The 16,760-nt window shown below is 48.3% G+C and overlaps 1 protein-coding gene across 3 annotated transcripts in view; it reads left to right on the top strand.

The window, feature by feature from the left end:
* Positions 1 to 16,760, top strand: part of GRAMD1B (GRAM domain containing 1B) — a 178,474-nt gene that overhangs the window by 114,990 nt on the left and 46,724 nt on the right. For all 3 annotated transcript variants that reach the window (XM_036860720.1, XM_036860721.1, XM_036860719.1), the window contains exon 3: positions 16,124 to 16,334. In XM_036860720.1, the coding sequence (XP_036716615.1) occupies positions 16,124 to 16,334 (211 nt within the window). The remainder of the gene's footprint in view (positions 1 to 16,123; positions 16,335 to 16,760) is intronic.

The following is a 16,760-nucleotide window of genomic DNA, read 5'->3' as shown; positions in this document are numbered from 1 at the left end:
ATGTAAGAACCATTTTTAGCTTGTGGGTCACACAAAAACGGGTGGTAGGCCGGATTTGGCCTGTGGGTCGTAGTTTGCTGACCCATGAAGTAGTCCTGATTTGAACGGCCTGATAATCACCTGAGACCTCCTTAGGAAAGTGTGAAGGGCGTGCGCAGCCTTCACTGTGCACGTGTTCGCACACACGCTCCCTTCTATTCCGGTGACAGATGAGACAGGGCTGGATTCAGTTTTCCTAATGGCCTCAGACAGAACCTCACAGCATTGCTCTCGGCCAGCCAGGCGAAACCTCACCTTCTCTGTAAGTCAGGCAGTAAGGGTCCAAGGAGCAAATGTTTGGACTAGAAGGAGGGAAAGCATTTGCGAAGGACATGACATCTCCAGAATCTCTTAAGGGCTGTGGTTTTGTATCTGGCCTGGAAATATGCATATAAACGTTCCGAATTGTAGTATCACCTGAGTTGGGCTGAGGACTGAGTGGGTTCTTCTTCATCCCACTGGAACTTGGGTTTGTCTGGTTGGGGGAAGGAATGGTGGGGGCGGGGAGTGTCCCTTGTAGGGATGCATACATACGTTACACGTGCCCGCGCTCTCCTTAGCCTGGAGGCTGTAGCCAGAGACTCATAAGAGAAGAGTGACTAATTCCAGATTCCTCTGATTCAGAATATGACTCCAAAAATATATGTTTGCACTCTGATTTCCAGAGCACATGGAGTGATGGTTCTGCTCTATTCTGAGGTCATCAGAGCACTTCTTTTCTGTCCTACAGTCATTTCTGGGCTCCACAGTTTAAGGGCGATTGAGATGAACTGGAATTCGTTCAGAGGAGAGCGAACCCAGTGGCTAAGGGATCCATAGTTGTGCTGTGTGAGGGATGGCCAGAGGGACCAGCAAGTCTGGAGAAGAAAAGACTGAGGGAGCCTGAGAGCCACGTCAAAAGCGCCATGTGGAAGAGGAGTGAGATTTATTCTACACCTGCCAAGCGGGTAGATAGATATAGGACCTTTGGTGGGAAGCCACAGGAAACAGATTGAGCTTAAAATAAGAAGAGTTGTCCTAAGGTGAAATGAGTTACATCATCATTTAATTATCTCTCTGTCACTTGAGGTAGACTCTAAACAAAGATTAGGTGGAGATGTAGGAGAAATGATTTTAAACTTCTAAAAATAGGGTTGAGGCATTAGATTCATTCCACCCAGAGGAATTATAACAGGTTTTTTTTTTTTTTTAATCATAAAGAACTTGCTGATGGTAGCAGAAGACAATGAGAAGGCTCAGAGGAGGAAGCCCTGGAATTTTGTACTCTGAATATATTTTAAGTGAGGGTACAGCCTCTCTTGGGTGACATAGGTATCTGCTTGCAACCGGGCAGATTGGCCGACCCCTCTTACAGATCTCTTTGTTCTAAAATTTCTATGATTTTTACATAATGGTTATTCCTCAGCCTGCTTCTGTTTGATCTCTGGCAGAAAGTGAGTCAGAACTGGGTTTGAATCCATAGGTTCTGGAGGCGATGAGCCATACACTTGGCTCAAACGGCGAGGTTGGGGAGGAGTGACGGGAGGGAAGGGTGCACCCAATGCTGCTCCTTACCCCATCCACCTATATACACCCTGCACACCCCTTAGCCTGCCTGCCTGGCTAGGAACTTTCTCCTGACAGCACGGCAGCGGCCTCTGGTACCTGAGATGGCGTGGCCCTGACGAGAGGGAGAGCTGCCGATGCTGAGTTAACTAGGAGCCCAGACTGCCTGGATCTTGTTTCTGGATCCTTTGCCTGATGTAGATCGGGGTCCCTGTGTCTCAGAGAAGCCGCTGTTCTCAGGAGTTCACGGTGTGTCCTTTATATGCTCTTTGTCACCCCCTCTCACGTCTCTGTCTCTGTGGGGGGCTAAGATATATTCACACTCGCTCTTCTTGCATAACGAAAGCCGAAGCTCAGGGAGGAGGGGTTTGCCCCCATATCATACACAGCGAAGGGGCCGAGTCGGGACTGCCCAGCTCCCTTGACAGGTGATGAGGGGAACTGTTTGACTGAATCCAAGTAGGTCTTAACCGCAGGGTTAATTACATGTCTGTCTCTCTCATGGACGGTGGGTTCCTTAGAGGTAGAGCCTGTTTCCCTAATGCCTAGAGCATTATCTGGAGCATGTTCTCTTCAGCCGTTTGTTAGATGGATGGATGGATGGATGGACGGATGGATCCGGCACAAGTTCCTTTCAGTTTTAGTAGTAACATTTCTCTTGCGCGGGATGGGGGAGGGGGCCCTTGTGGAGCAAACTTAGAACAAGCTGGATGTTCTATTCAGTTGAACTCCTCCCTGCCTTGTTCTGGTGATTTGTGGCCCCCCAATGGATTGGAAATCTCCTTCAAGGAAGGGGCTTCCTGGAATAGCTTAGCACCTTTCCACTTTCACAAGGTCCCGTTCTCCTGAGTGTTGAGGCTTCTGAAATACTTTGGGTAGATTGTACTTAGATTTGACCGAGATTGATAGTGAGTCAAGTGTAACAGTATAAAGACCCTATTGTGTGCCCAGCATGTTTAGTACTGTGTATGTAATCCTTGCGTATCTACAAAGGACAACGGCACAGTCGCTGCCCTGTGGGGCCCTCAGGATGAATACGTATCACACAGTAGGAGACACATACTAGGTGTTCAGTAAATGCTTGTTTAATGACATCCAATCCACAAGGTCAGCTTAACTGTGTAGCTCAGAGAGAGCTGGATGGAGAATGATCACCGAGAATCGTGGAGAAGTAAGGACCGTGGCGCTTAAAATTAAGTCCCTTTGGAGCTGTTCCAACACATGTGCGTTGGAACCTAACCACCTAATGGGTGCTCTCTCCTAGGAAACCTGAAGTGGGGGTGGGGGGAGGTGCCTATTGACAGGGCCTCAAAGAGGCAATTCCTGTGTCCCGTGGGAGGTGAGATTACATGACCACTGAGACCCCTTCCAGACTACAGACTGTCAGAGAGCAGTTCGGTCAACACTGCCTGTGAATCCGGCAGGACTGTTTCCCAAATGTTAGGTGTTTGTCCTGTTGTGAACAAACTCAGAGAAAGGAAATTGTACACCACCAGTAAGTTCCTATGTTTAATTTCAGCATCTTCAGCTTCATGTTAAGTCTTTATCCTCCTAGCCCTGTGGAAGTGGGGACTAGCTGAAGATGTGAATACCAGCAATTTGTATTCTCATCCCTTGTCTTTGCCTCGTGGACAGGACAGAATTTAGAAACAGGATGCAGTTCCTTAGCTGGAAACTGACTTCTTACTTCTAACCCCCTTTTTCCCTCCATGAGCAAATTACAGGAAGCCCTTTACTTTGGGGATGCACCGGCTAATTAGTTGGGTTTTTTGTTTGTTTGTTTGTTTGTTTTTAGCTTCTTCCGGTCATCCTAGTAAGCTAGATTGTGATCATCCAGTAGGCAGGGAACACAGGTACACAGAAAGATAAAGTGACTTTTCTCAAGGGCACAAAACAGCTCAGTATTTAAACTCAAACATGTACACTTACGTCTAGACAAAGTGATCAGGCCAGCAAAGTCTGGAAGTGATGTCACATTTTAGTTTTCATGGATACAGAAGTCAGAACAAGAACCAATGGGCTGTTATAAGAAGGCTGATTTGGGGCAGGCTTAAGAAAGAAATATCTAACAGAGTGGCTGAACAGTGGCTTTAAAATGAGTGCATTCCTTTATTCATGCAATACATATCTGTGATCCCCAGTCATTGAGCTAGAGGCACTGGGGAACCACACAATAGACAAGGCCCCGGCCCCCGTGGAGTGTTCAATCTAGTGTAAGCAACTCAACAACAAAGAATAAGACTACTTCAGCTCCTGATAAGTGCCGTGAAGGTGGGAAATGGCACGATGTGATAGTGATTGCCTGGAGACAGGGAGGCTGCATTAGGTGCAGTGGTCCTTCAAGACAGGCTGCTTGGGGGAGGTGACATTTGAACTTTGATCTAAAAGTTGAAAAGGAATCAAAATTCAAAACTCTAGAGTGAGAGTTCTGTGGCAGGGGTGAACTTGGTGTGTTGGAGGAACAGAAAGGTCCAAGGAGGCCAGAATAGATTGAGGGAGAAAGTGGTACAAGAGAAAGTTGAGGAAACAGATCCCTGAGTTTAGATCCCAGGAGTTGGATTGCTAGTCATTAAGTCCATCCCTCCAGAAGGTTACGACAAGGACACAGGATGGATTTGGTGCGGCCTGTGAACCCTTTGCGCAAAACAATTCACGTCTGACTTTGACTTCTGACACTGGTTCTGTAGCATCATCAGAGTTTTCAAAGGTTATCATCATTTGTTCCTCTTCGAAATGTCCATAGAGATAACTGGAGCCCTGCCTTCTCCCTCAGCTCTGGCAGGACCCAAACAAACTTATTTTGTTTTTGTAGGAAGGAGGAAAAGTGGGTCAGCCTGTTTTGGCATTTCAGGCATGGAGTCTTGGTTCTATTGCGGGCCCTGGTCTCCATGGAAATGAAAAATAGTGTTTGTCATGCCTGTTCCTGGATTGAATTCCAAACTCTGGGCTGAACAGAAGCTGTAGGAAAGCCAGGGAGTGGGGGAGTAGGGTGGATGGAGGCTGCAGCCACTGTGATGAGCGATCTCTCCTTGGCTTGTGTTGGAGAGTCAGACAACCTTTGCCCGCTCTCCAGCCCTGTCTTCACCCATCACCTCTCTGGACCAGGAACACCAGTAGTAGGGTAACTGATGTTCTTCTGCCTTTCTCCTTGGCCAAACACTTTCCATGTACCTTGCCCTTTCATTAATTGCTCAGTTAATAAGTTCATCAACAATTGAAGTCAATGCTAAGACTTTCCCCACAAGTAGGTCCTTCCAGGCTTAAGTAGCTCCCTAATGAGAATGTATCTAGTATGTACCTAGAAGGTATTAAATTAGCCAGCTGGCTGCAGATGTTTTGGATGGGCTCTGCCACCTTTCATTCCCTTTGTAAGATAAAAAAAAATTAACTTTCCATAGGTACTTGAACAAGATAGGGAAGGAAGAATGGGTCCGTGGAACTTATTGACCATAAGAAGTGCCCTGAATTATCTACACAGTATCTACAGAGATGGAGACCAATGAGGGACGGAGTGCAGAGAGAGGGTGGAGCCTGGGCCACGTGGACCCTGTGAACCAATGTTTGGATGACCAGTGGCCAGATAGTGAGTCTGGAGAATTGTCAGGCTTCCATTTGTAAGGTGTCTCTGCCCATGGTCTGACCTGGCAACAGTCTAGTTCCACCTTCTTGGTTCCAAATTTCAGACAGAACCTTTCCCTGAACACTGTGTATATTTCACCCAAAGGCCCAACTTGGAAAGCCCCCGGGGCATTTCAGCAAGTTACTAGAACAGAAGAGCCTGAGCGAGATGTTCATCTCTGTGTAAATCTTGCTCTTGCAGCAGTGGAGGGAGGCCTGCTCAGTGTCAGGCTCTGCAGCTGCGCTGTATGAGCTGGGTTAGGAAAGAAAGGCATCATCCCAGGATTCCTCTCCTTCCCTGCCCTTTGCTGAAATGCAACACGATGCTACATCCAGGCCAAAGTGTGGCATGCTGGGACCAGGCTGAGAGAGACCTGCTTTAGCATAAGTTGGGAAGAGAACCTCTGTGCCATAAACAAACAAACCAACAAAAAACCCCAGCAACAACAAAAAGGCATCTCTCCAGAAGCTGTCTGGCCCCTTTCTTCAAGCAGGTAATCACAGTTTGACGCAAAAAGCACACTTGGCTTTTTCTCCCTAAGAGAAGGCGTTGGACCCAATGGCAGAGTTGTTGCCGGGTTTAGATTCTAAGTGATAGGCTCTCAAAGAGTGAGTTCTATACACGGTCACCAGGAGCTCCTCTTAGGAGGAACAATAGTACATTTTTCCATCCTTTCAAGACCCCACCCCATCCAGTACCCTAAAAAGCACGGGGGTGGGGGGAAGCTACTGAGACTTAACCCTGCTGAGCACCCTCTCCAGCTGCCTGTTAACCCCTTGGTGGACAGTCACATCGTCTCCCCGGGCCTGTGCTTCCATCCGTAACAGTAAGAGGACTCTGACTCTTTCTCTGCAACAGTCATCCCTCGGGCACCTGAGACTGTGGTTTTATTTTCATGGGTAAAGGGGGCCAAGACCTGGAGCTCCGGCGCATCATAACAAGAACTGAGGCAGGCCTGGGAAATTTTTTTTCTAAGTGACTTGGTATTTTGCTCTCCAAGGAGGATGGCCCAAGGGGAATTTGGGGCCCAGCTGGGATTTGTGATCTGGGCTATTTTTCCTCCTCTGCAAAGTTCTGGTTGGGTCTGCCCTTCCCATCTACCGTGCTGTGGATTTATGGGTACAGAGACACTAAGTGACAAGCAGGAATACAGAGAGGGATTGAAAAACAACCATCTTCAGGGAATCCTCGTCAACTCTGAATCTGGAACCAGTTTAGGTGGACAGATCTAATGGAGGCATTTGCAGGAAGCATGTACATTTCATGCAACTATTACGCGCATACACCTATGGCCATATTATCTCAGACACTGGAACATGTGCTATGGGAAAATTCAAAGTGGAGCTGGCTAATTTGCATGGATATTTGCAGTGCTATTATAAAGAGCTGAGGAGGATTACTGATGAAACTTCAGAATTGGCATGGGGATGGGAGGGGCATAGCTAGATAACAGAATAGTCGGCTGTTAGGAATTAGGAAGGAATTAGGAATCAGCTTTAACTAGATGCTACTAAAGGCAGGGAGGGGAGCGGTGTTTGTAATATGGCTGTGGGCGTGGGATCTAATGATAATTGTCAGGCTCCTGCACCAAAAAAAGGTGTGCTGAGTCGTAGTATTACCTTGAGAACCACACCTTCATGCCCACTCCCCAGCAACCCTGGGGTCTCTTCCATTGGCACTTCCTCTGACAAGCTCAACTGATTTTCTGTTACAGCCCACCCACCCGGCAGACACTGAACAGCTGATGCACTCAAGAGAGTTACAAGCAGGTTTCTGTCATCTGGGGCAGATACGGTCACTTATCCCTTGATCCTTATAGGGTTTAGTCCTTGGGAACACTGGTTCTCAAATTTTGGGGTGCATCAGAATGAGCTATGGTGCTTGTTTAAAATGCGGATTCATAAGACCATCCCCTGGAAATTGTCATTTATTGAGTGGGGGTGGGGCTGGGATTTTGCACTTCAAGAAAGCACCCCACGTGGATTTGGTCCCTCCTATGGGAAGTAATGTTTGGGAGCATTCAAAGCATGTCCATATAACCCTCTGAGGAAAAAGGGCAAGGATAATTATTCCACTTTTTACAGAGAGGGACAAAAACCTGCTTAATAACAGCAGCTCAGAAATAGTTATTGATCATTCATTATGTATCGGGCACTGCACTAAAGATTTCACTTACGTTATTTCACTTAACACAACAATCCTCTGAGATAGGTATTAGTATCTCTCATTGGTCCGATGAGAAAAATAAGGCTTAGAGGCCGGGGTCACACAGCAAGTGGCAAAGCTGGGACTCAACACTGAGCCTGCTTACGCTGCACACTGGCGATTAATCCTGACCCTGCAGAGCCCAAGCAGGCCTTCGGCAAACAAACGTTTCATTTGAAACTGGCTTTCTAAATTTCTAATTAAATGCTCTTTCTATTAAGGTGGGGTGCGCTGGAATGTATTAGGCAGTCTTTAAAAAAGTACCAGTATGGGGCACTGAAGTTGTGACAGCCATACGTTTGATCATCCAGGTCATGGCAGAGCTGTGCTCAGGGCGAACCATAGAGTGAACATGAAGTGTCCAGGGGTGGGAAGGAGGGGGTCTGATTGGGAATGAGCCAGGGCCGGAACGCACAGTGACCTGAGAGCCAGAAAGGAGCCTCTGGGGGTGGGGCGACAGGTACATATCTTGCAATCCCTGGGGCAGAAACAGTTAACTTTGCTGCAAGCAAACAAGTTAACTTAAATGAGGAGCACTGGGGGACTTTCCTGGTGGCGCAGTGGTTAAGAATCTGCCTGCCAATGCAGGGGACACGGGTTCGAGTCCTGGTCCGGGAAGAGCCCACATGCCACGGAGCAACTAAGCCCGCAAGCCGCAACTACTGAGCCCACCTGCCACAACTACTGAAGCCCGTGCGCCTAGAGCCCGTGCTCCACAGCCAGAGAAGCCACCGCAATGAGAAGCCCGCACACCGAAACGAAGAGTAGCCCCCGCTCGCCGCAACTAGAGAAAGCCCGCATGCAGCAACAGAGACCCGACACAGAGCCAAAAATAAATGAATAAATAAATAAAATAGGGCTTCCCTGGTGGCGCAGTGGTTGAGAATCTGCCTGCCAATGCAGGGCACACGGGTTCGAGCCCTGGTCTGGGAAGATCCCACATGCCACGGAGCAACTGGGCCCGTGAGCCACAATTACTGAGCCTGCGCGTCTGGAGCCTGTGCTCCGCAACAAGAGAGGCTGCGATAGTGAGAGGCCCGCGCACCGCGATGAAGAGTGGCCCCCGCTTGCCACAACTAGAGAAAGCCCTCGCACAGAAGCGAAGACCCAGCACAGCCATACATACATACATACATACATAAAAAGAATGTAAGCAGACAAGAATAGCATTAAAAAAATAAAAAATTTAAAAAAAAAAAAAAATTTAAAAAAAAAATAAATAAATAAATAAAATATATTTTTAAAAAAAATGAGGAGCACTGGGACACCAGCTGACTATCCTGCTCTGCTCGGGGGTCTGAAACCGTGTGGGTGGCTGATCAGGGAGCTGGCCTGCAGGACTACACGGGCAGAAGGATGGAAACAGAAGGCCAAGCAGACTGGGGCCGTGGCTCCCACGTCTCGAGTGGGGGTGGGAGATGCGGCCAGGAGGGTCGCCACAGAAGGCCCAAGAGCCTTGGTCCTCTTTCCATGTGCCCCTGTTTCTCAGGGACTTCAGCCAGACCTAACTATGGGAAGCAGGATCAAACTGTAGCATGAGGTACTGTGGTCAGACTTAAGGAAGCACTGTTTGTGAGCAAAGTAACCAGGGGAGGAGTGACATAGTCTTTAATGGAGGTTTTAAAATAGGAGAGATGGGGGACTTCCCTGGCAGTCCAGTGGTTACGACCTCGCCTTCCACTGCAGGGGATGCGGGTTTGATCCCTGGTCAGGAAGCTAAGATCCTACCTGCCTCGTGGCCAAAAAACCAAAAAACATAAAACAGAAGCAACATTGTAACAAATTCAATAAAGACTTTAAAAATGGTCTGTATCAAAAAAAATAATAGTCATAAAATAAAATAGGAGAGATGGGAAGTGAATGAATGACCTCTGGGCCCCCCCACCCCGCAGGGGTTAAAGGTGGTTCAGGGGGTCTCAGCTGACCTGTTACTGGGGAGAGTTGATGAGGACAAGAATCTCTTAAGTATTCGCTCAAGTGTGTTATGCTTCAAAAACACACAGTTCCTTGTACTGCTCTGTGTACTCCATGCTATTTTAGGCCTTCATACCTTTGTTCATGCTGTTGTTTTGGTTTTTGTGGGTTCTTTTTTTTTGTTTTCAGGAACGTTCTCTTCCCTCCTACTACCACGCCCTTCACCTGGCTCACTCTGACACATTTTTTTTTTTTCACACACACACACTGTATTTTATTTTTACAAGAGATAAATACACTGACACCAAGCATTGTACATGGATGACCACAGCAAAAGCAACAATGATTGCAATTACCAAACATGAAACACACTCATACTATGTCATAATATTGACATTCAGTCCAGTAATCCTCCACTGTAACAGCTCCTTTACTTTGCAGTGAAAATTGATTTGTATATTCTTTGCCTCTGAGTCCTTGTTGGATTTTTTTTTTTTTTAATTCAGACAGAAAGTCACAAAAATTATACTCATCCTCATCAGTTCACTCAGTCCCATGTAATTAACTCTGACACATTTTTCAGGACCCAGCTTAAGTCTCAAGGGCCATATCTTCAAGGAAGCCTTTCTTGACCTCTAAGGTTCCTTTCCTCTCTCCTGTCACACCACTTGTTGCTTATATTAAAATGAGAGGAATACGTGTCTAGCTCTTCCCGATGGTAATGTCCCAAGCACAAGGATCCTTTTGACTCATCAGTATGAACTTGAACGCCTAGTATTATTCCAGGTGCTCAGTAAATGTTTGTGGAACAGAAGATCCAGATGTGAAGTCCTATCCCCTTGGCCAGGCACTTAACCTTTAACCTCTATTTCTCAGGTTTCTTTTTTTTTTAAATTTTTTTATTTAATTTAATTAATTAATTTATTTATGGCTGTGTTGGGTCTTCATTTCTGTGCAAGGGCTTTCTCTAGTTGCGGCAAGTGGGGGCCACTCTTCATCGCGGTACGCGGGCCTCTCACTATCGCGGCCTCTCTTGTTGCGGAGCACAGGCTCCAGACGCGCAGGCTCAGTAATTGTAGCTCACAGGCCTAGTTGCTCCGCGGTATGTGGGATCTTCCCAGACCAGGGCTCGAACCCGTGTCCCCTGCATTGGCAGGCAGATTCTCAACCACTGCGCCACCAGGGAAGCCCTCTCAGGTTTCTTATATGTGAAGTTAAGAGTTGGCTATGTTAATTCTGAAATCTGAAAGGGGGGGTCTTACTCCAATAGCCCCTCCAAAATCCGTGTCTTCCTTTCTTTCTACAGCAAACCGAAGGTCATTTTTAGCTTTAAAATCCAAGGATTTTGAAATATAATGTAATACTATTGTTAATAAGGGTGGCAGGATCAGATTAATGGCACACATCGTAGAGTTTGTTGGAAAAACAGTATTACAGGTTATGAGATTCATAAGAATTGGTTTTATTTGCTCAGCAGGACACCCGAATCTGTAGGATGATGGAGTGCCTTTTAAAAGAGTTTTAGGGGGAATTCCCTGGCGGTCCAGTGGTTAGTACTCGGCACTTTTACTGCCGAGGGCCCGGGTTCCATCCCTGGTCGGGGAACTAAGATCCCACAAGCCGCACAGCGTGGCCAAAGGAAAAAATACTAAATAAAAAAGTTTAGTAAAAGTAAAAGAGTTTTAGGAATCGAACGAGTCTAGCTGTGATTTTGCCTAGTTAGGACTGTAGTAGCTCCTAACATTTTTTCCTGTTTAGCGAAGGATCAGAGTGGAGGTGGAGCATGGGGTGGGGCGTGAGGGTGATACTTGGGCTTAGTCTTGAGTGTAAGTGTTGGGTGGGAAAGACTGATACAACGTGGAAGAGTGAGGGAGCGTGCCAGGGGACCCGTGAATACGCCTTCATGGCTGAGGCCGAGTGTGTCCTGGGAGGAGGAGCCAAGCCAGAGCTTTCAAAGGCAGCTTGGAGTCGACAGTTGGGGAACTTCTGTACCATAGTTTGGAGTTCAGATTTTATTCCAGGGAGGTAGAAAAGCATAGAGGGCTTTAACCAGGGGCAGAGGAGGGCCAAAAATGACCCATTTACTTTTTGTGGAAAGTTCATTTTGACAGTGAAATAGAGAATGGATTGAAGGCTAGAGGCAGAAAGTTGATTCCTTCTTTCTTTCCATCCGTTCAGCTCCCCATCAATCCTGTTCATCTATCCTCCTGTCTCGTCACCCAGCAAACAGACATTGCTGAATGCTTGGTTCTGGGAACAAGCTCTATAATCAGATAGGCCTACGATTGATTAGGCCTCTCCAGCCACTTACCCATGTGTGTGACTCTGGGCAAACTACTTAATCTGTCAGTCGTTTGATTTAGCACCTGAAAAACAGGACTGGTAATATCCATTAATACTTCACAGGTTCGTTGGGAAGATTAAATGAGAGAATGCCTTAATAAATGCTTGCCACTGTGCCAGGAATTCATAAGCACTGATAAACTTTTAGCTATTTGTATTAATATTAGCAGGTTAGAGGTGCAGATTTGGGAGCTGTCATGATCCTGGGGGTTGTTAAAGCCGTGGGTGTGCACTAGAATGAGACTCGCTTCAGGCATTAGCTGAGCTCATACTACTTACAGAGTGTCCCCTTGAGCAGGGAGGGAGGCTCAGAGGTGTGCGCCCAGGAGTGTGCAGGTCTTCACTTTAACACCAGGCAGAACGTGTTAAATGCTTTGGTCAGTTCAGTGGTGGAGATTTACAAAAGCTTTTTGGAGAAGGTGAGGTTTGAAATGGGTCTTAAAAGATGAACAGGACTCCATTGGGTACATATGAAGGGAGAGAGCGCTTCACGCACAAGTGGTGAGTTGGGGAGGTAGGGGGCAGGAGAAGAAGAATGTGTATTAAGAAAACCAGGGGAAGATAAGTAGGACGAGAAGATGGGCACCCTTTGAGCGAGTACAAGGAGAAAGTATTGAGATCTAGGGAAAGTGTCAAATTATTTTCAGTACAGAGCTTTGAATTCCATGCTGAGGATTTTGGACTTTAATAGGAACGCTAGTAGGGGGCAGAAAGATAGTATCAGGCTTTTATTTAGAAAGATTCAAGGACAAAGGTGTGAATGGGCACGAAAGAGGAAAGGAGAGGAGAAAACTACTTAGAAGGTTATTAGACAAGTCTAGGCCGGAGGCATTGAGAGCTTGAACTAGAGCCCTGGGGGTGGAAGGGAGGGATGGGTTATGGGAGCTTTAGGGAAATGGGATTGATGGGATTCAGTGGCTCACTTTTTGTGGGGTGAGATGCAAGAGATGGGCCTGCAGCTTGAGAGAGCAGGAAATGAGGACGGCATCGAGGCTGGGCAGCAGTGGGAGGCGGCTTGGGAGGAAAGACGGCAAGCTCAGTTTTGAATCTGAGGTGCTCGTGAGACACGTCCGTTTGGAGGAAATGTCACGGTGGCACCAGGTTGCTGGGCTGAAGCTAACAGGGCCAGAAGCAGGTAGAGGAGTCCTCTGCTTCCGGGCATAGTTGAAGTCATGGAAAACAGGAACTGGCTCAGGTGGTGAAGGGCCCACCTTTGGGGAAGGACTGAATTTCAGGTGGAGGAGCCAGGGGGGAGCCCGCTGCTGAGACAGGAGGAGGAATGGAAGAGAGAGGCGTGTGTCGTCAGGGGAGAGATTTTCAACAGCAGCACAAATCAACAGCCTTATAAGCACAGAGAGTAAAATGGCGCGTGATAGTGTACATCGTCTGTTGACTGAAGTGTTTTTTTTTTTCTTCTAACATCTTTATTGGAGTATAATTGCTTTACAATGGTGTGTTAGTTTCTGCTTTATAACAAAGTGAATCAGCTATACATATACATATGTTCCCATATCTCTTCCCTCTTGCGTCTCCCTCCCTCCCACCCTCCCTATCCCACCCCCCCCATCCCACCCCTCTAGGTGGTCACAAAGCACCGAGCTGATCTCCCTGTGCTATGCGGCTGCTTCCCACTAGCTATCTATTTTACGTTTGGTAGTGTATATATGTCCACGCCACTCTCTCACTTTGTCACATCTTACCCTTCCCCCTCCCCATATCCTCAAGTCCATTCTCTAGTAGGTCTGTGTCTTTATTCCCGTCTTGCCACTAGGTTCTTCATGACCTTTTTTTTTTCTTTCTTCTTTTTTTCCTTAGATTCCATATATATGTCTTAGCATACTGTATTTGTTTATCTCTTTCTGACTTACTTCACTCTGTATGACAGACTCTAACTCCATCCACCTCACTACAAATAACTCAATTTCGTTTCTTTTTATGGCTGAGTAATATTCCATCGTATATATGTGCCACATCTTCTTTATCCATTCATCCGATGATGGACATTTAGGTTGCTTCCATGTCCCGGCTATTGTAAATAGAGCTGCAATGAACATTTTGGTACATGACTCTTTTTGAATTATGGTTTTCTCAGGGTTGACTGAAGTGTTGAAAGCAGAGTTTTTGGTACTCGTCGGGTGGCATATGGAGGGTCAGCTGATGTGGGGTCACTAGGGGCGGAGGACATCTCCTAGGCACGTCGACCTCGAGCGCCTGAGGTTCATGCGGTTTTGGATAGTTGGGGTGAGTTTCCTCCCGGTTGGAATTTTTTGCCCACCCCTTGCTGGAATCTTCCCTCAACAGGCAGTTTTCTCAGGGATTCACAGTTTGAGGAAGGATAAAGGGAGCTCCTTTCTATTCCTGGGTCTGGAATCACCCTCTGTGGGGATGTCCCTTATCTCGGGAAAAGACAGGAGCCCAGCCGTGGGTCCGCGTGTCCGAGACGGGCGTGCACTTGGTGTCATCCACTCTTGCTCTCGCTTCTCTGAGCGAACTAGTTGAGGTGCGGGGCAGAGGTCCGGTCCTGGCTGTTCTTCCAGTGAAGCCGTGCCAGGAGACGGTTTCAGCCCTGGAGTGTTTGGCCATGGACTGAGGTTGGCCCGAGGGGAGGGGGGGCTGCCCCCAGAGAGGGGAGCACCTGATCCTGCTCCTTGGACCATCCCGAGGCCCCCAGCCCCCACCCCAGGGCGGGTCCGAGGAGGCACTTGCTGCTATTCTAAGGCCCAGCTCTTCCAACCGAGGGAGAAGAACGTAATTTCCTTTGTCCAGGGTTTGGCTGGAGATGGTAGTGGATGAGTTCAGAAGTCGGAGAGGATAAGGACGTTGGCGGTGGGGTAAGAACTTGAAAAGCCGCTTTCTAAATCACAGTTGTTGGTGGTATTATAACTGAGTTTCCAAATTCAAATTCTGTTTGGGGATAAAGCAAAACATTCGGCCTTACGTGTCCCCATACGCCCTCTGGTCACGTTTGGCTTCCTTTACTCTGGTCTCCTTTTGCTTCTTCTCTCCATCCGTTTCCTTCCAAAAGTCAGAGCCCTTCCCTCGCCCCACTGCTGCCCTCCTCCTGCACTTGCTGGTTTGGGCTTTTGGGCTTCCTTCCTTTTCTCTCTGCCAAGGATCCCCAGGTGGAAGGTTCTGCTGAAAGGGGGCGTGGTTTTCATTGCAGGTGGGTCCGATGGGACATCTGAGGTTGCAGCTGGATCTTCATGCAAATGGCAGTGTTCCCCGCCCTGCACTCCACTCGCTGAGGGAAGGCGGGGATGCAGCTTCCCAGGGTGCTTCCTGGGGCCCTGACAGCCTCGCATCCATCCGGCTGTGCCCAGAGCCCCGACCCTGCTCTGACTGCCCTGTGCCAGGCCCTGGGCTTTTCACCCCCTCCCCTCGTGCTTCTTTGGCTTTCCAGTCTCAACGTGGGCTTTGTTTCCCGTTTCCCATCTCTTTCCTCCATAACCTTTCCTTCCCCCGTCTCTTTCCTTCCTCCATTCTCTCAGAGCAAAGCAAGCACCTGTTAGAACTTAACTGCACTTAATTTTCCTCTCCTCTTCCTTTCTTCATCTCCTCTAGTCCATTAAGAACACAAGCTAAATATTTACACAGTTTATAAGCCTTGGTGTGAGGGGATTTGGTACCCTGGGATGTGAAAGGTACCTTTTGCAAGTGAATTTGGGGGAGGAGACATGGCATGTGAGAACTTCCGCTGCATTCATCTTTGCCCTGGGCGAAGGGAACAGGAACCAGTCTGGCTTACAAGGAAATAGAATAGTGCGGGTGAGTTACAAGTCAGAAGACCCAGATTTTGTTTCTAAGCCCTCTGTGATCAGAGGACACTTGATCCTCTTTGCCATGCACTGGTCTTCATTTTAAAAATAGGACTTATGGCACTTGTCATTACTACCTTGGTGGAATGATTTAAGGACCCAGTGAAATAATATGTTGTGAATGCTTTGGAAAGCGGGATTATTTTTGTTATTTTTATGGGCAAATATCTCCAAAACCAAATGTAGAAACTGGATTTTGCAGCATGTATAAAATGAGCTGATAGTATTGATATGATCTCTAATGAGCCTTTCAGATCTTATATTCCGTGTTCCCTAGACAGTTCTTGGCATATAATGGGGGGGGGCGGGGGTGTCCTAACAATATCTGATGGATGGATGGACAGACAGATGGTCAGATGGATGGCTGGGTGAACGAATCTCTCCATGTCTAATTGCCCTACTTACCCCTTCCTGTTGCTATTTCCATTTCACGTGGACACCACCGCCCCCTCCTGGCCAGCAACAGTATTATGGTGCAGCAAGTCCGTAGCTGGGCCCTTTGCTCCCTATTTCTCCCCAGCCCCGAACCCTGGCTCCCCGAGCTGGCTCGTTGGGACCCGTCTTTGGCCTTCAGTCACTGACTGCTCGTCTCTCCTCCTCCTCCCTCTCCACCCCGCCCCCTCTCTCCGTCTTCCCCCTGCAGCACTGCCAGTAACTCCAACCGCAGCACGCCGGCCTGCTCCCCCATCCTCCGGAAGCGGTCTCGCTCGCCACCCGCTCAGAGCCCGGACGGAGACACCATGGTGGAGAAGGGCTCAGACCACTCCTCGGACAAGTCGCCGTCCACGCCGGAGCAGGGCGTGCAGCGCAGCTGCTCCTCGCAGTCGGGCCGCAGCGCTGGCAAGAACTCCAAGGTGAGCCCGACCCCGCCGGGGACTCTGTCCTCGCTCAGTAGCCGGCTGCAGGGAAGCTGGCAGTGGGGGGACGGTGAGGCAGAGAACCCCGTCATCGAGGGACCTGGCGTGATTGGCCGGCCCCTAGTGTCCCAGAGATAGCCTTGATTCAGTGAGGTGAGGCGGGGCCGGCAGGGGAGACCCTAGTTAAATTTTATCATCTCAGCTAAGCACTCCGAGAGGGCCCCGGCAGCTGGAAAAATGACTCCGCAATGACCGTTATCTCTCTTTAGGGGCTAGGGAGCCTCACGTGCCTTGAGACTTGGAGGAGAGGTGCTCTGGGGGTCAGGAGGGGTCATCTGTTTAGCCCTGCTACCTCTTCCAAATTTGGGGTAGAAGGGAACATTATTTGGGACAACTGTAGTGCCAGGAAGGGAGTCCTCAGGG

Source organism: Balaenoptera musculus, chromosome 8 (genome assembly GCF_009873245.2).
Source record: "Balaenoptera musculus isolate JJ_BM4_2016_0621 chromosome 8, mBalMus1.pri.v3, whole genome shotgun sequence".
Taxonomy (NCBI): domain Eukaryota; kingdom Metazoa; phylum Chordata; class Mammalia; order Artiodactyla; family Balaenopteridae; genus Balaenoptera; species Balaenoptera musculus.
Note: the sequence above shows the minus strand (reverse complement) of the source record. Positions and strands in the feature narration are given on the sequence as shown.